The 23593-nt window shown below is 40.5% G+C and overlaps 1 protein-coding gene across 3 annotated transcripts in view; it reads left to right on the top strand.

Moving 5' to 3' along the window:
* Nucleotides 1–23593, top strand: part of nrg2b (neuregulin 2b) — a 78110-nt gene that overhangs the window by 22204 nt on the left and 32313 nt on the right. For all 3 annotated transcript variants that reach the window (XM_034198938.1, XM_034198937.1, XM_034198939.1), the window contains exons 2-4: nt 8813–8975; nt 10491–10609; nt 11638–11761. In XM_034198938.1, the coding sequence (XP_034054829.1) occupies nt 8813–8975; nt 10491–10609; nt 11638–11761 (406 nt within the window). The remainder of the gene's footprint in view (nt 1–8812; nt 8976–10490; nt 10610–11637; nt 11762–23593) is intronic.

Genomic DNA, 23593 nt, shown 5'->3' with positions numbered 1-23593 from the left:
CAGGTGACGATATTGCCACCTGTACTGAAGACCCTCAGCCACGCCCCGACACATGGGGTGACGCCGGCCAATCACAAAGCTTTGATGCATTCAAGTGCATTATTCTGGCACAGGAAGATTATGTTACAGGACATTAACGATAAAACAGAATATTGTTGTTCTATTTTTAGACACATCTCGCGATCGACTGGTTGGGCACCCCTGGGCTAGACCATAGGTCTGTTGTGGTAGCAAAGTAGTCAGCTGAAGCCACATCTCTCTCAACTTCCCCACGGCATTTGTCACATAATACCTGCTGAAATAATACCGAGACGGCATCGCGTAACGCTTGTCCAACGTGTTGACAAGTTGCTTAAAGCCCTGGTTGCTAACAGTGCTAACTGGGCACATATCTTTAGCGATGTGAAATGTACTGGCACCTGTAATATCTCTGTGTCTCTGCGAGCTCGTCGCGTAGGCCGTTGCTCTGTACAATGCGTCCTGAATCGATGACTGTGATGATGTGGTGGATGAAGTCGAGCGGCATCTGCTTTTTGGTCTGCTTTTTGTTGTATTATTGCCCGGTCGTATTGCACTTTGTGGTTGTATTTCAGATGATTAAAGAGATTGGTTGTGTTAGCGTGTGGTGCCAACACAACCTGGTAACAAATCCTGCACTGTACTTTGTTTTGCTCCACGTCGGACTCCTGAAAGCCAAAGTACTTCCAAATAGTGGAAATAGTTTGACCCTTCTTTTTAACGAGTTGCTCTTGTTCTGACATCTGCGCTTGCGCTGAACACTCACAACACATGTCACTCCCACGTGGCCGAGTGGGCTTTTAGGGAGGGGCGAAGCGCACCCAGCTAAATAATCGTATTTTGTCTGCTGTTTTCATAATCGTCGCAAGACATAATCGTAATCGCGATTAAAATACGATTAATTGCACAGCCCTATATTGTATTGTGTGCTACTGTGACATGTTCACTTTATTTATTTTTTTTTTTTTTTTTTAATTCTTTATTTATTTGGGGTCACATTATTTTATAATACAAGTACAGTTTTTCAAATCATATGTTTTTAGAGACCCAAAAGTGACAAATGAAATAGCAAACAAAATTAGTCAAAATAAAATAAAAACGAAAAAGTACACAGGGGTTGTTTGAAATAGCAAATGTCTACACATGTACATATGCATTCATATCATGTTCACTTTAATGTTAAGAAAAAGCTCTTTATTTTTCTCATACTGCCTGTGCTGCAGCACCTCTTTTCACCCTCTGTCTGAAACCAGAGTCCAGTCTGCTCTGATTGCTTAGTTGACAGACTCTGTTGTGATTGGTCAACTGCTTAGTTATATCCCGCCCACAATTTGTTGGAGCGCTAACCAAAAGAAGCGTGAGTGATGTCACTGAAGTAAACAAAGGAGTCCAATGGAGGCGTTTCAGGCAGTGTATGGGAGAGAAACTCCATCTCTGAGGGAACATCCTTTATGCTTTGCAGACCATTGACATGCACACAAACCTACACACATTACAGGAAAGGGAGACCCCAAAGAAGCCCCTTTAAAATAAAGATATAATGCATTATTGCTCATTTGTATTAAAATTCCAATTGATGAAGTAACTCAAACATAATAATGTGGACACGTGTCTTTATGTGTTATGTCATCTGTTAAAAATGAGCTCAAATTGTAATGGGAATTGTGGCAATTCAATCAATTTGCCACCGTCACACCCAGGAAATGTGGACGTCACATCCGTGAAGGGTAATTTCCTTGTGGCTTTCAGCTAACCTTCCCAAGCCGACAACACGTCCATGTTGCCTGAGGAGAGCGTCCCACAGAGGGATGCGCTCATTGGTAACCAGGCTCTCCACTCACAGCTGCTTCAGGCTGACTTTCCCCACTCAGTTCAACACTTACCTCCATAAAAGCCTGACCGCCTCACCTCACTCAGCGGCTGATGAGGCTCATCTGGATGGTTGTTAAGTGAAGCCTCATTGTTAGATTCCCTCTCGCAAATAATGTCTGGAAGTGTTACTTTTCTTGAACAAATTAAAAAAGACATGTGTCTGTGAGGTCATATAATCACTTATTCCAATGAAAATCATCATTTTTTCAAGGATATCCTTTTTCTTTTTTAAAAAAAAAAAGCTTTATTTCGCAAGGTTATTTCTTGAAATAGATTTATTACTGACATTTTTTTAAATATCATATCCAACAGGCACATTTTAGGTGGAAAAAAGTATGTATTCCAAGTCTTGTATCGAGACTCCCCTTGAAAAGCCATTTTGGATGATCTACTTAGCTTCAGAATGCAGATGACAATTAGAACATGTCAGGGCATTTACGGCAGGTAAATATAATTGAATTCTATTATATGATTATGATGTCACTGGTCATTGTGCTATATATATCTCTCATTTCCTTCCTGTTTGCCCGAGGAAGACCTGTTGGTCATAATGTCACTGATACAATTAAAGGGAGCAGTGATTCCACTGTGCAGGTACTCCTGGTTTTACAATAGAGTTTAATAGGAGGAAATATTTGAGCTTCCTTAAACTTGAACAGTAAACATCAGATTTTCTCTCTGGAATCGCCCTGTAGATCTTATATTGAACTATCGTACAGGATGAAATAAATTGAAAAGAAAACCAAACCTAATGGTTTTCTCTTGCTTTCTCTAAACTGTACTATCTGTGGCTCTTAGAAATAAAATGTACACTTATATACTTTTCTAGCTACCTTTCATTTGGCATTTCTCCTATTAGTGTTTAGATCTTGAGTCTCACGTGAGGTTATGCGTAGGCCTAAACAAATATTGTGTTGAAGTGAAGAATGTGTTTTTGTTTAAATGTGTTTTTGTTTTGTTTAAAAAACCCACATCCTGTGATGCGTGCACGTGTCAAAAGAGTTATCATTTCAGTTTGTGGTCTGGAAACATTTACCCATAACGTTTAAAGGGGCTTTGGTTAAATGCAGGTGCAATGGAAACAGCTATTTAAGATAGCAAAAGTCGGAACCCATCAGCTGCTTTTCATTCATTATCCATTTAATTGAATAGCTAGAAAATAGCTTGTAAAATTAATTGTGAAACAATCCGGTCATAGATGTCCTTTTTCACCTCCAGCTAAATGTTTGGGTCATCAGTTGCTAATTAGACTGTAAACTGAAAATGTTTGATCCTCACTACTATTATGAACTATGACTTTGCTTCCACAAGGACTCTGGGCATTTCTTTTGGAATGGTCAAAAATAATTTAAAGAAATGTAGAAATGATGGCAATGAGTGTGTTTGTCTGCGTTAAGATCACTCTAAAACTCACCTGTGATAATGGCAAACGAGTATAGGGTATAGGACATTGGAACATCACAATTGTGTGTGTGTGTGTGTGTGTGTGTGTGTGTGTGTGTGTGTGTGTGTGTGTGTGTGTGTGTGTGTGTGTGTGTGTGTGTGTGTGTGTGTGTGTGTGTGTGTGTGTGTGTGTGTGTGTGTGTGTGTGTGTGTGAGTAGATGTGAGTCCCTGTGTGTTCCCCACTGGCTGGCTTATGATGACCACCACCCTGCGCTCATACTCCGGTTACAACCAGGTCCAACCAAGGATGTTAGCTGCTAGGCATGCTAGCCAAATGCAGCAATTTTCAATCATTAATATGCTCTGTATTCCATGTAGACCCCTTTAAATTACATTTGAACACTCTATCAAAGAGTACGCTGATGATCACAGAATAATTTGATATGTGTTCAAAGAGATTCTGAGGTTGTGTTTCCTTTAAAGGGGGCAGCTAGCAGAGCTCCGGCCTCACACTGGGAGCAGCACGGGGGAAATGAGGCTGTGTGTGGTTCCTGCTGCAGATGTGATTGAATTGACCACTTGAGGTAGTTTGGAGGGATTGATTCATGGATCGACGGAAGGGTTGGCTGTTATTTAACACTGGATGTATGGACAAACTGGCTGTCCTCTCCTTTTCCTACTGTGTGTCCTAACCTCCTGCCTCCTGTGTTTTGCCAAGCCTAAGAAAAATATTCCAATCTGTGGAGACCTAATTTCATTTCAACACCTCACTCCCTTTCTCCAACACATATTACAAACGAACTCACTGGTTTTGGAGAAGTCACAGCTATAATTTCTGTCTGGTTTTTAACATTGGTCGTGCTTCACTTTCCCGTATACTGCCGCAAAGCAATGATACAAATATGCTAACTGCAGTATTATTAAGTAACCTTGTAGTGCAGTATCTGGATTTGTTCATCTGTAACTCATAATGTATGTGTTAATAACATAACGTTTTTTGTTATGCATGTCTCTGACTCCACTCTGTCCTTTGCACCCCCTTGCTATTTTCCTCCTTCCTTTTGTTTGGTGGCATTGCTAGCTAATTTACACTTGATTATCTCTAATGTATTTACTGACTGTGAAGCACTTTGTAACTTGCTTTTGAAAAGTGCAATACAAACCAAAGATTATTATTCTCAGAGGTATTTTGTCATTGTGAGTCTAAATGTCAAATCTGTATTGCTGGAATTGTCCCGAAGTTGCCCCTCCCACACATAAATCTCATCTATTTTCCACACATGGTACATTGTTATTAGATTACAGTTCCCATGATATCCATATTATCTCCTGCAAAACATTCATAGCAAAATGCTGCATGAAAACAGCAAGGAGGCTGCTCATATTCCTATTGAAAACTATTTGTCATGACAAGAGAAAAGGACTCAGTGTTGCATTTTTGCTAAAATAATAAATATTTCTGGTAACTCATCCTTGTATTAAATGTGAGTTACAGTACAGTACACAGTATATTTCCTGTTAGGAACGGTCTGAAGTGTGGCTTAGAGAAGGCTCAGCCTGGCCTACCGTATTGATTTAAAGAAGCATAAAGTATGTGGATTTATGTGTGTCTCCTGTAGCATTCACCTGGTGTGGCAGATTACAGGAGTATAAACCAGGAGTATCAGGGTCGGGTTATACTCAAAAAGAAGAAGCTTTTGTGATGGTATGTCTGACCGGTGACATTTGTTATGGCTGTTTCCCCTGGAAGGTTCGGTGATAAGCAAGTGTAGTTAGTCGGAGATACTATATTGTAAGAACATGGTGTTATGGCGCACCATTTCAAACAGACTCTCCTGAAAGACTATGTTGTTCACATGAGAAATAGAGAGGTGAAGGCATGAGTCCTAAAACCCTGAAATAAGTCAGACTTTAACAACTTCGGGTTCGCCTGAATAAGGTCTGTGCTGAACACAAGTTAAAGAGATGTTCACATTTTGTTCTGTGACATAAAATATGTCAGTAAACACCCCTACCGGGAATGTCCAAAAGTCATAAAAACAGTGGTTGCTAACAAGTGACGAAATGAAACTATGAAATGTCATCACGTCGACACAAGTCCGCCTTTAGCTTAGCGGTGCGCAACCATGCGCCCCAGATGTAGCTCGATTATAGCCTAACGATAGCTTTTTACTTCTGGGGATTGCATTTACTCTTCAAAATTCAAGTGGTGTTAATATGTGGAGATTATCCAGCTGAACAAAATGTGTTAAGTATCAAAGACATGCCACAGAGCTTCTTTTCTGCAATACACCGAAATCCATTGGAGAAATCCCACTGCTTTTTGTCGAGGGAGCCGATGATTACTTCCACGTCGGCCTACGTCATCACTGCACAGCTCTATGACAAGTATTGATGCCTTTTTAACAATATCGCATTAGGCTTATTTATGAATATATAATATATGCAAATACTTATTCGTCCAGTCTGAATGAGTCTCCATGCTGTGTAGCAAGATGAGCCTCCTGAATTTAAACTTCAATGAATGTCAATCTTTCCTTTATCATGACCAACTTCATATTTTATTAACAGGGAAGCAAGCAATACAAAAGAGAAAGAAAAACAACACGGATCTAAGATCATAATTTGGCCGATTCACATAGTATAGTATATGACTATATGTTGTAGGTAATATGCAGTGGAATTGTTCTTGATTTTCACACGGGTAATATAACAGAAGTTCATGTATTATTACAAATGACCTGAGGTCTCCAGGTTCTACTAGTCCTGTGTGAATAGGGCTTAAGAAAATAAAAAGGTGAGAAACCCTGACTGATTTACACACTGGCCAGTCTTGGTGTGAGAGTTGGTATGAAACAAGAGCAACATTAGCATTCGCCTTACTTCTGGCTCTTCCTCTTTTGGTTTGTGCAATGGATAACCATTTTCAACACCTAAAGTGAAAGTCTTTTTGTCAACAGCCATTACATTATGGCTGTTGAAAATAATAACTTCAACACAAACACTTGTCTATTGCGACTTTATTGTGCCACTATGTTCACCTGCTGGTCGGAGGCTTTGTCTGCTGTTTTAGAGCAAAGGGTTTTATCAGAGCTTTCACACAGTAAACAGCTGCCTCTCTCTCTCCTTACACATTGTTGCTTGTTTGGTTTCATCCGTCAACAGGAGAACAAGCCAAACCGAGTTTAGTTCAATCGAGTCGAATTTCGACAGTAGACCTCGTTATTATGCGAACTGTGGCATCTGGAGCCTCAAAGAAGAAGATAAAGTACCAGTTTTTATAAAATACCAAAAATAACTTGCGATTTACTTAAAAATGGTTTGAAGACATTAATAATCAGTTCTTGATAAAAAAGATGGATGGATGGATGAAAAGAGAGACAGAGAGAAAGGGAGAGCATCTAGTGATGTTGAGAAGATTTACTTTGGTGTGACGTGGAATTATACATCAAGAGTGTGTGTCGAGTCTGTGACAAGACTAAATCTCAAGAAATGTGAGAACTGGATTTAAAGATGTGCTGCTTGCTCTGTTTCTTTTGAGTCTAGAAATCCTACTTAAATCCTCCTTACATAACGGCAAGCTGCTCTGATGCTACTCCACAGAGGTTCTCTTTTCACACCTCCATTCTCAGATCTTTCCCCTCATTAACTTACACTTGTGTAATTTAAGGATAAGGGCTGCTGTTCATGTACATCTCGGAACCAGAACAAGCGATGCATAGATATGATGCTACTTTAGGGGCGGATTCATATCAGCCATACCAGACTTTGGCTACAATTGTTGTCCTTGGTCTTTTCGCTAACCCTAACCCTTGCTTATTAAAAAAATAAAATGTCACCAGCTAAAGATGAGACATTGTGTAACCTGGTTTACAAACTGTATTGTGAATAGACTGTTTATTTTATCTGCTTTCTTATAAGTTATTCTTCCCTCATAGTAGTGACATTGGCGGTGGTGGTTTATATGAGCAGTTTCGTTTATTTATTTAGAACGAGGACTGATTAATTGGATGTTTGTTATGTGGGTCAGAGGTTGACTAACTAATTATATATTAAATTGTTGTGAAATCCTAAACAATGTTATTTGTTCCACACAAGTAAGAGATGAGATTTGAAGGGATTATCGCAGGGTGCAATTCCAATGACCCCACTTCTGACTTGATGTATCACTTCAGTCAATATTTTTTCCTTATGAGTTTATGGTCTCAATCACTGGTTTCAATGCTCCTACAATACGCCATAATGTTATTATTGTTTAATAAAAGAAAAGACAATGTGGGTAGTGCTAGACAGGTCTCGACCACACTCTTCTATATTTGGGTGTTTTCTGTGTTAACGTCTTCGAATTTTAACTCTTTTAAAGTGCGTTTTCATTAAGGAAAGTTACATTTTGGTTGCCTAAAAATGTCCTGTTTAACATTCGATTTTTCTCCATAATTCCATAAAACAAGATGGTAATGGCCAAAATGACAAACTTTGGACTTCAAAACAGTAGTCACAAACAAACCACTGGAAGACATTACAGTGAATACGACTAATTCTTTATACTGTCAATGGATAGTCAGTATGTTGTGGGAGACATTCATATACCAAGCAACAAGACCAGCACCTTGTTGAGGCTCTACATACAGATACAGTTTCTCCTGTGAGGAGTACATGGAAGGATGCAGCAGTGCTGTGAGGAGCTGTGATGCTATACAACAGCTACCTCACAGTTGATCAAGCGTGCGCAATCACTTAAACAGTGTGTGTGTGTGTGTGTGTGTGTGTGTGTGTGTGTGTGTGTGTGTGTGTGTGTGTGTGTGTGTGTGTGTGTGTGTGTGTGTGTGTGTGTGTGTGTGTGTGTGTGTGTGTGTGTGTGTGTAAACGGTACTAGATGGTGCTGAGTTGTCTCTTTGCTCTAGTTTCTGTGTGCTTATGCTGCCTGCGCTGGCGTCAGTGATGCAGTCTGTTGTAGTTTTTAAGACAAGAAGAGAGAGGGAAACTCTCCTGAGACTGATGAAGCACACGCATGCACACACACACACACACACACACACACACACACACACACACACACACACACACACACACACACACACACACACACACACACACACACACACACACACACACACACACACCTTAACACTACCACATTGCTCTAGTGAAACTCTGTTGCAGAGAGTTTCTGAGGGAAGGTTTTTTTCTCTGCAAGCTTTCACTTTGGTTTTGCTTTTTAGGACTCAGACCGTGCCAAAGTGCTTTTCCTGCGTTTGTGCACTTGTGTGTGTGTCTGTGTGTGTCATTGATTTTGTAAATTATTTTTGCGATTTCCCCTGGCCTGTTGCATCTGGTTTTGACCCCGACATTTACACCCTCACAATTGTCATCACCCCCTGCATATAAACACACAATGCCCCAAACACTCAAGAACACGCACACTCAAACAATTAAATAAATAGATGAATTGAATGACCGTAGTTAATTTCAATAATGCAGGCTTTGATTGTCTTTCTCCGCTGCCTCCCTCTAACACCCCCCCCTCTCTCTGTCCAGCCTCTGCTCCTAAGCTCCGGCTGATGCGAGGCCAGGCTCTGGTGGAAGGGGAAAAGCTGTACTTGAAGTGCGAGGTGTCGGGGAATCCCAACCCTTCCTTCCGCTGGTACAAAGATGGACACGAGCTTCAGAAAGGCAGAGACCTCAAAATAAAGACCAACAAGTGAGTCTGGATATTTTTTACCTTAATATTCACACTCCATATACCACAAGACAAATGACTGCCTCTTTTACTGCGATGGTTCTTGGCATGCAGCTCTGTTTTCGTGACCCTGAGTAACTGCACGTTGCTTCCAAACTGTCTTTCCAAGTAGAACATTTGACTTTTACTGACTAGCTGTTTCTGTTTCGTTCATCAACACAGCAATATAATAAAACGGTTTCACAGTTTGAAATGGGGTTTTATAAGGTGAACGTCCATAGTCGCCCTAATTGCAAACACCTAAAACAATATATACCAGTTTACGCTATATTAAGAATATTTTCTGAATTGAATCCTCCTTTCAATGGTGGAAGAAGTACTTTGTTCATTTACTTAAATCAAAGTTGAAATACTACAGTGTAAAAGTACTGAGTTAAAAGGAAATGTCCTGCATCCAAAGTTATTCTTAAGTATAAGTTCAACATGATTAGCATCCAAAGTATAGTTTAAGTACCAAAAGTAAAAGTACTCAGGATGCAGAATAGCCAGTTACGCACCATATATCAACATTTTTGTATTATAATTATTGATGCATTAATGTGTTCATTACTACAATGTTGCACTTGGAAAAAGAGGTGTTCATTTGATTGTCTTTATATATGCAGCTAAACCTATAATAATATATGATTATGTATGAGTTGATTTATATTTTGTAATGATAATAAGTAACTATGTAAAATAAATGCAGTGGAGTAAAAAGTACAGCATTTGCATAAAACATTTAGTAGAGTAAAATGATAAAGTAGCATAATGTCAAAAATACTGTAGTAAAGTACGAGTATCTCGATGTTTAAGTACAGTACTGTAAATGTACTTACGTACTACGTTACTTCTCACCACTGCTCTTTCCAAAGCCACCAAACTCCACTAAACACCTGTCATTTGACCTTTAAGAACGCAGGAGCTGCTGGTCTACTGCTGTCTAGATTGGTTAGTTTGTGTTTTGTGACTTTGGAGAATCCAAAACGAACCCTTTAAAAAACATCAAAGGTAAATATTCAAAATATATCATAAACTGAAACTGGTATAGATGTATTTAGGTGTTACAAATTGGTTTTGCTTTGCCCACTGCAGTACATGACTTTCTGCTGCCTGTTTCTCCTCACTGATGGCCTCCATCTACTGTAGGAAACACACTGACTGTGGATAAGTACTTCATACAACCCCACTTCCAAACACTTGAACTGTCCCTTTAAAGGAGTGCAGTGCCATTTATTGTACTCAGTTTCTTTCATCCTGCAGATTAGGTTAAGCCTGTCTCTGGTTTTAACTTCATAATTGTCCATTTGCTTTGATGGCCATTCACAGTGGACATTTGTATGCAATGATCAGTCATTTATTTCCTGTCTGGGCTGGAAACTAGAAATAATGTATCTTTTAGTCAGAGATGAGTCAACTGCTTGTTTGGAACAACAATAACTGACACTGTCTTTTGATCTGCTCTTTATCCCTCTCTGCCTCTCATCTTCTCTGAAGAAAAAACTCCAAACTGCAGATCAGTCGAGTCCGTGTGGAAGACTCCGGCAACTACACCTGTGTGGCTGAAAACTCACTAGGACAAGAAAACGCCACGAGTATAATCAGCGTGCAGATCTGTGAGCAATCTGTTGACTTTGAATTATTATACCTCACAAATATAAAGGTCCTATATGCTTTGCTCGTTTAGCCTCTAAGCCTAGCTAGTACACTTTGATCAACCTCTGTCCTCCTCAAACAGTTATACAATGGCTGTTATTCTGTTAGCAATTACAAGTAGCCTCTTTCCACAGGGATTTTGACTTTCTGAAAAAAACTAATTTGATCTCAGTATATAATATTGTACAGTATCTGATATCAAATTATTTAAAGGCGCCCTATTATTCTTTTTGGGTGTTTCCCTTTCTTGTAGTGTGTTACGTAGGTTTCTGTGCATGTAAATGGTCTGCTAAGGCTAACATCGCTGTGTTCCCTCCAGAGGAAGTTTCTCTCCCACACACTCCTCCCCCCCTGCCTGAAACACCTCCATTGGACTCCTTTGTTTACTTCTGTAACATATCACATACATCAAATTATATGTGATAGGCTAAGGGGCGGAACGGACATCTCTAAGCTTTTGACCAATCAGAGCAGACTGGGCTCTGGTTTCAGACAGAGGGTGAAAAGAGATTTTTGAACATTAAAGCATGGAGACATGTCACAGTAGAGGCATACAATACAAATATGAACCTGATAATCAGCATCATATGTCCTTTTTAATAGGCTGTGGAAATAGAATAATCTCAAACATTTTTAAAACAAGGCAAAATCTGAATATTGTAGCAAATTACTTTTACATATTTATTTAAGTTTACGAGGTAAATAAAAATATGGTAGTGTGTTGCGTGTATGAGAGCAGGTGTATTAGATGAACCTGGCTCTCTACACTCACAAACCAGCATCTGTGAGCTGCTGTGAGCTGCTGTGAGCTGCTGCAGCGGCGCAGTAGTAGTTGTAGCAAAGTGACTGAAGCCTTCCCAGAAAGTAGACAGATTCGTCACACTAAGCTCTTTGAAATTCAGGAGTCCGATAGATTTGTGGCAAACTTTTCAGTGGTGTTATATTTAGCACTACTTACATTTTCAACACCTTGTGATTTCCCTCGTAGTGACCACCACCACCCCGTCATCAGGTGTGAGTCATGCGAGGCGCTGCAACGACTCGGAGAAAGCGTACTGCGTCAACGGAGGCGACTGTTACATCATACATGGTATTAACCAGCTGTCCTGCAAGTAAGTCTGCTGTCAGTCGCCCCACCCCCCCCGTCCCCTCAGTCATCACTGTGTGGTCTCTCCCCCGTCTCTCCCCCTCCCTCTCTATCTCTGTCTCCGTCCCTCTGGTCTCGTTGTTCCCTCCCCACACACTGTACATGCAACCCACTCACTGAGCAGCGTGTATGGCTTGTTATCTACAGAACATTAAAAAAGGGTTTGTATAAAACAGATTTTAATATTAGACACGATGTCTGCATGCATTACATTTTGTTGTATCTTGCTCCAAGTGGAATATTTCAACCCAGTCTCACTAAAAAACGTGTAATAACTATGTTGGTCCACAACGTAGGACGTAGTATTTATACAAAAACGCCTCTGAAATTGTAGGATCCCTACGTTTTTTTTCACCATTCATTCCAATGGCTGGCGTCTATGTCACGTGATCTTCAAATTTCTGCCTGCAGAAAAAAAAAACATGGCCGAACTTTGTTTTATTCTCGGTGTAAAATGCCTATTTTAAAGTTAGTCTGGCCATTAAAATGCGTTTTGATGTCATTTGATGCGAGAAATATGAGTTTATATTTCAGATTATGTGTGCAGTGGATGCACATGATCTTTAGTTTGCTAGTTATTACGAAGATTACTTCAGGAAATTGTGTCTATACAACATTTTCATTGTCACCAAGGTGGTTGCTAGGGATGCTGCTATCGATATTATTTCTGTTATGTTGTGTAACTGTTTAATGGTGTTATCTTTATTGCTACCCCCTTCCCCGTCAATATATAGTGTTGGTCCACAGCGCAAACGTATTAGTTTAACAAAATCTGCATCGAAAATTGTGGCATAGATACGTTATTTTCCCCTGTGCAATTCTCCATTTACTCAACAATAACACATAATTATCCTTGTGTTTATTTATTTGTTTGATTAATAAACACAAGTTGGAGTCCGTCAGGACCGAGGGTCGGAGCAGCTCATTTGCTTTACAGAATATTACACCCGGAAGTAAGTATTCTCTCCGCTTCGCTTGACAAACCCCGTGATAGTCCTCAAGCTCTGTGATTGGAGAGTGTGCCGAGCGTCGAACAGCACTTGAAATGGGATGGAACCACGGCAGACTGTCCAAAACTGGATTTGAACGGGTCCACCCCGTCCCCAGAACTACACATGCTGGCTATTGTGTTTCGCAACATGCTCTATGGCACTCCTCTGGGAGTTGTAGTTCTAAAAGACGTTTTCGTATTTCCCATAATAAGAAGTGGCCAGTATTAAACTGTGTACATCCCTGGAGGTTTAGGGGATAGGAAACACTCAAATGTAAAACATATAATTAATAAATGGGTGAAAATTGCTTGTGCCCATAATGGGTAGCATTACCCACATGCCAGCTAAGGTCAGAGGAGCTTTATTTAACAGCTGGTCTTATGTTTGTGACCCCTCCTGTTGTTAATTGATAAGCCTGAAACATGCACTTGTCAAGGTTCAGAGGCAAATATGGCAGTAGCCATCGATCATCTTAAGATAAGATATACTTTATTGATCCCAAGTTGGAAACATTTGCGTTACATCAGCATGTGTAACAGTTGTAAATATGCAGTGGTGTTTATTTGTAAATCATTTAGTATAATCACACAAATTCTGTGTTTTATATTTAATAATTCTGTGTTCTTTATTTATTGATTGTTCAATACCTGACAAGGCCGGAGATGAAAAACTTTGGTTGCAGGTTCCTCAACAGTGCATTACAAGACATCTATTAATATTTGTGTACCTCCACCATTAAACTGTCGTATTCTGCACATTTCTTATACTATCTACATACCTCTTATATAAGAGTATAATACATATGTATAATATCAGTTAAAATAAGTGCTTCAACATAGTTAACATTGCTGGAGGTATACACAACGTTTTTCATTCATTGCATAACTACACTGTTTGTGAATATGATATGTCAATAAACCTTAGAAAATCTTGAAATCTTGAAAGGCTTGACAGTCTTTAATGAACTATTAGTAGAGAATAACGAGTAATGAATATACTTTATAGGGATCCTATTAATATCTAATAATAAAAATAATGAAATGCAATAACATGCTTTAACCACTAGGTGTCCCTTTATATCAGCTGTGCACCTTTATGGTGTAAATACAGCCTATCTACCAATTGGATCAAATATAAAAGTCAGCCAAATTAGTGTTGATACTGCAAGGAGACGTATTGTGTGAAAAATAAATGTAAGATGTTGTTTAATGGCTGATATATTTATGATCCATGTCACGTTTTCAGTGTTGGCGGCAGTTCCTCATGTTTGTCTAGAAGTCTTCTCATCAGGGCTCTATAAATAGAGAATTACGGCAGATATGTAATATTTAATGCAGCCGAACCGTGTATTACAATGCCGTTATGTGATGACCTCCAAAGAGAAAAGCAAGCACACTCGGAATAAAGTGTTTTCGGTCTGTTTCCGGTATTTGTTTATGACGATGTGCTGTGAGATGTGAGACTGGAATTGCACAGGGGAAAATAACGTATCTATGCCACAATTTTAGATGCGGATTTTGTTAAACTAATACGTTTGCGCTGTGGACCAACACTATACATTGACGGGGAAGGGGGTAGCAATAAAGATTACACCATTAAACTGTTACACAACATAACAGAAATAATATCGATAGCAGCGTCCCTAGCAACCACCTTGGTAACAATGAAAACGTTGTATCGACACAATTTCCTGAAGTAATCTTCGTAATAACTAGCAAACTAAAGATCATGTACATCCACTGCACACATAATCTGAAATAACAACTCATATTTCTCGCATCAAATGACATTAAAACGCATTTTAATGGCCAAACTAACTTTAAAATAGGCATTTTACACTGAGAATAAAACTAAGTTCGGCCATGTTTTTTTTTTCTGCAGGGAGAAATGTGAAGATCACGTGACATAGACGCCAGCCATTGGAATGAATGGTGAAAAAAACGTAGGGATCCTACAATTTCAGAGGCGTTTTTGTATAAATACTACGTCCTACGTTGTGGACCAACGTAGTTATTACATGTTTTTTTATGAGACTGGGTTGAATATTTTAGTTCGGAGTGAGAGGTGTTCTTGTGACAACCCGCGAAAATGCTTGTGTTAACAGAAAAAACGTAACAGAGAGAGGTGTGTTGATGATGATAGTACACAATCAGATTTAATTTGTAATATTCAATATTATACATTTCTATACAATTGTTGTGTTATGATGAAAGTTGTGTTGTCCCTATATGAAAACAGTTTTTGGACCACAGGAAAAATAACTTATGCAATGCTGTAGCTAATTCTAATAAACTATGCATTTAATAAACCAATAAAGTAATGAGCCCATACGATTTAACATGAGATACAAATGACATCTACATTGGTCTATGCTGGGTAAGCAAACAGCTAGCTTGTGTAGCATGGCAGTTGATTTGATTTCTGTAGATGAAAATCGTTTCTGCAGAGCACTGTATCCCTCAGAGGAAGTTCACAGGGATATGAAGTTATAAAGGACGTCCCGCTGACGTAGAATATCAGCTGCTGCCTCTGTTGCGGCTTTCACACCAGCGCTTTTCCCTTTCTAGCTCCGAGCTAGAGCTTTTCTGGTTCAGCTCCGGTTTCCCTTTTCTGCTCCCGCTCTGTTCACACCGCCCAGCACCCGACTGGTGCTGCCGCTGCTGCGTCATGACGTCACCGTTTACATCGCTGATTTGCTCCCCAAAGGCATTACGGCGCTCACAACAACAACAACAACAACAACAACGGGGAACTGCGTCGGGTCGATGATCGTGTTGCTTTTAATCACACGAAGCCAGATTAAATTGAATAACGACTTCTCCAACCTTATACTTTGCTCCAGAGTGCCGTGGTTCATTGTTTATTAATGTGTTTCTGCAGCATTTACCGACCGCTGCAGTGTTGGCTGCTCTTCCACGGGAGTTTATTCTCATCCGTTAGCTCCCGGTTAGCTCACACAGCTGCGGCCGCTCTAAAGTATTCACTGTCCGACTCACACAAGCAGCTGATACATATCCCCAGTTCCCCTTAGCCTAAGTGAATGTGTGTCAGTCTGAATTGACGCTGTTTGGTATCACAACGCTGTTATGAAAGTTTCTCTGGTATAAAATGGGTGATGTTAGCATAGCAACCGAAGCTAAACTGACTACTTGCCAAGGGCGCCGGAAGCGGGGGGGCATTGGCCCCCCCACTTTTCAGCCCTGCCCCACATTTTCGCAGCAGCAGATTTTTTTTTTTTCTTTTTTTTTTTCTTTTCAGTCTTTATTTCGAACAGATTCAAAAATAACAAATAACAAATGTGTTATAATTTTGTTATAATACAGTATTTATCCACATTCATGGTAACATTTGTATATTCAACAAAAAAAACAAAAAAAGTCTTCATATTAATAATAATAATAAATCATATGTGTCCTAAAGGGAGCAGGAGGAAGCAAATGCTTATTAATTCCCACCCCTTACTTGATCAATGATTGTCCTTTAAATCATTATGCAAGTTATTCCTACTTAGATTTACACGTATACATACATATACAATAATTTCTCGTCTTCAATCACCTTTCTTCATTCTCATATTTTTCCAAAAAAGTGTTTCTGTACATCCTTTTAAACTGAATTATGCTTGTGCTTTGTTTTAACTCCTGCTCCAAACCATTCCATAAAATCACCCCACAGATTGTTAAACTCATACTTCTCAGAGTTGTTCTGACCTTGAGTTGTTTAAAATGTAGATTTCCTCTCAAATGATACCCACTCTCTCTGTCTATGAACAGTGTTTTTAATTTCCTAGGAAGTAGATTATGTCTGGCTCTGTACATGATTTGTGCCGTTTTAAATTTAACCAGATGAATGAACTTCAATATGTGTGACTTCAAAAATAATACATTAGTGTGTTCAAGATATCCAACATTATTGATAACTCTTATAGCCAGGGGTGCACATAACTTTTTTGCCCTGGTTCTCAAAGGAGCACCTGGAGATGTTGCTTGGTGCTCATCCTTACAATGAAATAAACCGTAACTTTTGAGGGGTCTTGACTTTATTTGCCAGACACACGGCACTGAACACACATGCAGAGGTGAACACAGAACACACATGCAGAGGTGAACACAAGACAACATTAGCACGACCAGTAATCCTACAAGCTGTCATCACTACCCTCCTGACTGTTCTCCTCACTGTCTTCCTCTCTGTCAGATATGGTAGCTGATGATGTAGGCCTACTACTTTCTCTCTGGTTGAGTCTGCGATTAGCTGCTTGCATCCACAAGTCAACAGCTGGTTTTGGGTCGAAAGTCTCTGTTGTCATCTTAGACAAGTGGATGTAATCAAATAAGTATGTGAACATAACCAATAGCCTACCATAGCCAATAACAAATTAATGTAACTTATTTTATTTGTGTTGTTCATTCATATCTTATTTTACCTTAACATTTATTTATTTATGCATTTTTTTTTTATCTCTCCAGTTTTAAAGGATATTTTTGGTTACTGTCCTATAGTATACATTGGAATGATTTAAAACCTGTTTATCCCAATAATTACAAAGGAGTGCCTTGGAAATATGTGTTTACATAAATTGTGACCAAACCGTTTGAACTTAGACTAAGAGTCCTTTACCTCACTGAGCTGTAGTTAACTTATCAGCCTCTCAGTCTGACTGGAGAGGACTCTCCCTCCACATTATTGTAGAAACATCTTCTTCTTATCTCCGTTAGAGCAGCTAGCACGGTACCAGATTATAATAACAGCGCTGGTACCACCCTCCCTCTCTCCCTCGCATTTTGTCTGTGAGCTGCGGGCGCCAGATAAGCCAACATCCCCCATTTTCATCACTTACAGCGCCCATCGTACAGGGCAAATGAAAGGTGGAACTGGGGTGAAAAGGGTGTTACATTTACTTCATTGTGAATATTGTTACATCAAGGCTGAAAATTAGGATGAGCCCCAACGGTCAAAATGTTTTTTTCCCTCCCAGAACGCAGCACCTCCTCAGATCTGGCGCCCTAGGCGAACATCTAGCCAGGGCTACGGGCCGGCCCTGAGTTCATATCATGGTTCATATGCAACTCGCAAATATCTTTCTCTCTCTCTCTCTTCTCTCTCTCTCTTCTCTCTCTCTCATCTCTCATCTCTCCTCTATTTTTTCTTTTCTCTTCTCTCTCTCCCTCTCTCCCTCTCAATGTTGGTACGCAAATGCGCTTTGTTTGAAATGACCCGGTGCTCTTTGTTTGGCGGAGGTGCGCATGCGCACCAGTTATGTGCAGCCCTGGTTATATTCAATCTCACTAGCTACAGGCATGTTTGAAGCTTGTAAAGGGAAGATGACAGCTCTCGCCACTCTGCTGTTCCTCAGCGCCGCCCCCCTCCCTCCCGCTGAAATTATTAATGTAAGGTGTATAGTAATCATAGATAACACGTTTACTGTCCGTTACAGTTTGTTTTTATCTGATTTCAAATAAGCAAAGTCTTGGGTTTCAGAATATTAAACTTGTTTCGGCAAATTCAGATGATAAATAGGCCTACAACTTTGAAGCTTGTGACGGCATAATTACAAGCGGAGAACGGAGTAGCTTAACGTCACAGCAGCCATAACAACAGCCGGTGTTTCTCGTGAGTGCAGTAATCCAAACGAAAATATCTTTCCTCCGTAGTATTTTGATCATTTGCTCCGCTAATAATCAATCATGATGATTGATGATGAGAAATTATGGATTCCAGAGAAGAGAAAACTTTAAAGGCCTTTTTCTCAAAATGATGACTCTGTAACAGTCATTATATAATGTGACATATTTTGCTTAATATTTGGAGTACAAAAACAATCCTGATATCATTAGAAAGCTAGGAATCAAAATATGTCTTCGGGTCAATGCGACTGACTTCGATGGAGCAGGTCACTTTGCATTAGGTAAAATAAAGCAGGCAGACATAACAGGAAGAATATGTACATTTCAACCCAATCAAATAGGACATTGTCACACCATTCAAATGTATCCATGTAAATTACAACCAATAAAAAAGCTTAGATTTGTTTATTTGTTACGTTGTTTACTTTATTTGTTACGTTGTTCTGTGTGTGTCAGCCGTTAACCTAGAAATAATATATACACTTGCAAACATGTCAGAAGAACCAGCGCAGAAGAAAACTAATACAGTCAATCTAAACTTAAATGTAACAACTGGAAGGTCACATCCCTGACATCCACATCTCCGGAGCCTGGACCTTCTTCAATCATAGAAACAGCGAAGCCAGATGAACCCAAAAGCAGCAGCTCTGCGGCCGCAGAAACTGTCAAAACCGCCGCCGCCCCCACCGCCGCCGCCGTTGAATCGAAACAGGCTGGTTCCGACTGCATGGAGGTTTGTTGTTGGGACATTGAGGCGGGTAAAGCTGTACAGCTAACTATCGGAAAAAAGGAGACCGCTAGTAGATTATTTGAGCAAAGAGAAGGTACTTCAACGCAGAATGGTACAAAAACAGAGAGTGGTTCATTCTTTGCAAAATCACTAAACGATAGTGATAAATTGCGATGTTAACAACCTCATGATGACCTCATATTTTTTTAACTTAGGATCATACCTGTGTTTAGTCTAGAAAAAGGTAAATGTGTGCATTTTATTATAAAGTTGTGTATATTTACAGACTATTGCAAAAACTAAGAAGCTTATAAACATCAGGTTTAAAACTAAAAGAGCTTTACAAAAAAGTAACCAAAGATGTTTGGAGTTTTATTTGAGTTATTCATTTACATTTTTTGTCTAAGAGATGCTGATTTGAAACCGTTGTTAGTCCTACATACAGTTACGCATTTCCTGTTTCTGCCAGAGAGAGGGGAGTTTGTCCCAAAGCTTGCTGCTGTATTTACTCCCTCCATCTGACAGGAGGGAGCCTCATATGTCACTCCACGGAGTTCACTCCGTCACGGAGGGTGTGTGTGTAGGTGTAGGGCGTGGTTTGGGATTGGGCCATACACACGCACTTTTTTTGGCCCCCCCACTTCTAAAATGAATCCGGCGCGCCTGCTACTTGCTATTGCTATCCTATTGTGGCATAAACCGTTTTCTACAGGCACATTTTACCGGCGTATTTTTATTATGATTCTACTTGTGATAGTCGGACACGACAACCTGTGCAGCCCATGTATTGATTCCATCCGATAGCTGCTATAATACAAAACAAAACGTCTGCCTCCCTCCACAATGATCAATAACAATGAACGGATGGTCAAAGTAAGGTACAAATAAACAGAATCACACGAAGCCTGGTTAGTGTTGCCTGACTTTATAAAGTGTGTTTATAAGCACTACTGCTTGTAGGCAGGCATGACAGTCGACCCATGTTCAGGGGAGGAGGGTTTAGTTTCCTGCACGCCTCGACGTAAGAGAGACGTAAGCGACGCCACCTCTTAGCTCCGAAGCTCTTGCCTCTAGACCGACAATTTTTTGGAGTTGGAAGTGAACCCGATTCCGGAGCTAAGAACCGGCGCCGCTGCGGTGTGAACAGGAAAAACCGGCGCTTTTCAGGCTCCAGCTCCGAGCCGGAGCTGAAAAAGCGCTGGTGTGAAAGGGGCATGTGTCGGTCACCCTGTTGGCATGTCACCATGAAATGCTCTGCATGCTGAGCAGTGGCGGCGCCAGAGATTAACTCTAGGGGGTGCTGTGGGGTAGGGGTTTCACCAACTAATCGACTAGTCGACTAGTCGACTACCTTTACCACTAGTCGGCGCTGTAGGCCCTAGTCAACTAGTCGTGAAAAAAATGGAGGTAAACGAGGTGCTGCAAAATGCTCCAAAACACGTCCGACATTCTTATGTATGGCAGTACTTCAACAAAGATGTAACCAACTCCACAGTGAAGTGTCAGTTGTGTACAGCTGTACTGAAGTACAACAAAAATACATCTGCTATGCACAACCATCTGAAGATGAGACACCCGCTGCCGACAGCTAGCACTAGCAGTAATGCTAGCACCAGTGAGCAACGGACCGGCGTCAGCACAGGACAGAGGCAGACGAGCAGCAAAAAAACGGGTCAACAGTGATGCGGATGATGAGCTACGGGATTACTGCCAGCGGACACTGCATATCCCCACAATGGATAACCCACTGGAGTGGTGGGCAGAAAATGTGCACCGCGTCCCCCGTTTAGCCAAGCTTTCGAGGAGCTACCTGGCAATTCCAGCCACAGGCACCCCGAGTGAGAGGATTTTTTCCCTGGCAGGCAACACTGTCACCCGAAAGCGGTCAAGCCTCCTTCCCCACATGTCGATGCGTTGGTGTTCCTCAACGCAAACCAAAAATCTGGAAAGGTGGACGTTATCGTGGAGGACAGCAAGTAAAGTGTTGCGCAATGCGCTGTTGCGCACTGGATTTACGTGGCATTTCAGTAAACAGAGTTTTTTGCTGTCGATTTTGGTGAGTCCAGTTACTGTTTGTTATTTACTCAGCCATGTAACACAAATTAAAATGCAGTGTTTAATGTAACTGTATGAGTTCCAATATAAAATACAGTTGTACACCTCTCTTTGTGTGTCTTTATTATGACGTGTCGACTAGTCGACTGCTATTTTGAAAAACGTGTCGACTAGTAAATATTGGTAGTTGTGAAACCCCTACTGTGGGGTAGCTTGACGTTTCATAGAGGGTGCTCAAACATTACCAGCGCTACAGTTGAATTTTCTACTGCAACACTCCCCACACACACACACACACAGTGCACCCGCGACTGTTACAATGAAGGCTCGATAATCAGCTCACGGCATATAGGTGTAAGCAGGGCTAAAGTGCTATTTGTACAAGTGGGGAGTGGACCTCACGTCCTCTAGGAGGGACCTCACCTCCTCTAATGGGGTCCGGGGGCATGCTTCCCCGGGAAGGTTTTTTTTAAATATTGAAGTTAAAAGCATCAATCTGGTGCACTTTGAGAGCAACCTGAAGAGATCTATGGATACATCCCTCAACACCCAGATGAAACAGAACTGTAAACAGATTTTCTATTTCTTTATAGATATTTTACAACTCCCCTTTTAAAACAAACCGTTTGAGACCCACTGAGATAACTAGACTAAAGATAACTATCTAAACACTGAGAGTCCTTTACTTCACCTGAGCTGAGGTTATCTGAGACTCTCAGTCTGACAGGAGAGAGTTCTCCCTCCACCTTGTTGTTGAAAAAGCTCCTTATATCCGTTAGCTTGGCTAGCTAGCACCAGATGCTAACCACAACGATCTCCAGTAGATAGGCCTACCCACCGGTGCGTGAGCTCTCTCGCTCGCTCGCGCACGCACACAAAATGGCTCGTGCCACGCACACACAGAGCAGAGCTTGACTGAAACACAGAGACCCAGAAGTAAGCTACTTGTACTCATGAGGCTATGCTATTATGTGCAGAATCCCTCTCGCTTTCAGGTGGTTTTGATTGAGTGTCCACAGGTGGACGTTTAAGGACTAAAAAACGATCAATTTTTCACTTTGCTGTTAGCAAATAAGTTGGCGCTCTAGCTAACAGGAAGTCACTCAAGTGTCACAAAGTCATTTAGCCTATGGGTAGGTCAAAAATCGAATCGGTGCTGGCCATTGGCCTAATCATATCACCTGTGTTGGCTTTATGTTTTTGGTCAAAAATGTGTTTGTTTCACATTTGCATTGATGTAATCAATAATATTAATTTAATAAAAATTAATTTAATAACAATTATTATTATTTTCGAACAAAACAAAAAACATTTCTTGGGGGTGCTTAGGGGGTGCTTTGGCAATCCTGGGGGGTGCTTCAGCACCCCCTAGCTCCCCCCTGGCGCCGCCCCTGATGCTGAGGGCACCTCATAAAGCAAAGAGTGGAGAAGTTTTGATTGAATACCTCAAAAGAGTTATTGGACTATAGTTTTATCAAGTGCCTATACTTAATTAACTTATTCATTTTCACTCACAACTATCTGTTATTAGCCACGGTTAGCAGCTATGCTAGTTAGTTACTAAGCAACCACATTGACAGTCTATAGAGTGGTGAAGTCTCTCCCCTTCCGGGGGAGCTCCATGGGACCTTATTTCGGAAAAAAATTATGTATTGAAGTCAATGGAGAGAGAAAGATTATCTTTCGATCCCGTTTGAATTGTGCCACGTCCCTCGCTCTGAGTGTTCTCTTGAGGTGTCTACACTTATGTGAAACCCTTTATATATATAGTCTATGTGTGAAACCCGTGCCTATTGACAAGCACTGATTTGATATCTTTATATTTAAGGCCAAGCTCAAAGTAAAATCGATGAACCACTCCATTGTTGTGGTTTCTGTGTTGCCGTAGCAGCCGAACTGACCAGGAAGTACATTGAGCTAAATGAAAGGTTTTGCGAGATCTCGCAAAACATTATTATTATTATTTTTTTCAAATAATTTTGTTTCCCTTCTCCATGTCCCATAGGGGGCTCCGTAAATTACACATATGAAGTTTGTCAATTTAAAAGATAATTTTGTAAGTCAAAAAAATAAAAATGTGTCGCAAAACTGTGAAGACAACACATTTGTGTGTGTGAAACGCTCAATGAACTACATCTCTGGTCTCGCAGACTAGCACAACAATACACTATGGCCGTCACTACTGTCTTGTCAAAAAAGGGATTGTCTACCCTCACTATCAACACAATGAAACACGTCCAGAAGAATGTCATGCAAAGCTGCCTGCTGCCTGCCTGCCTGCCTGCCTGCCTGCCTGCCTGCCTGCCTGCCTGCCTGCCTGCCTGATCTTTTTAATGTTTAATGTCAACCATTTGTGCAGATAAAATGAAGTAGAACAGATCGCCGATGCTAAT

This window comes from Gymnodraco acuticeps, unplaced genomic scaffold, assembly GCF_902827175.1.
Source record: "Gymnodraco acuticeps unplaced genomic scaffold, fGymAcu1.1, whole genome shotgun sequence".
In the NCBI taxonomy this organism is placed as follows: Eukaryota; Metazoa; Chordata; class Actinopteri; order Perciformes; family Bathydraconidae; genus Gymnodraco; species Gymnodraco acuticeps.
Note: the sequence above shows the minus strand (reverse complement) of the source record. Positions and strands in the feature narration are given on the sequence as shown.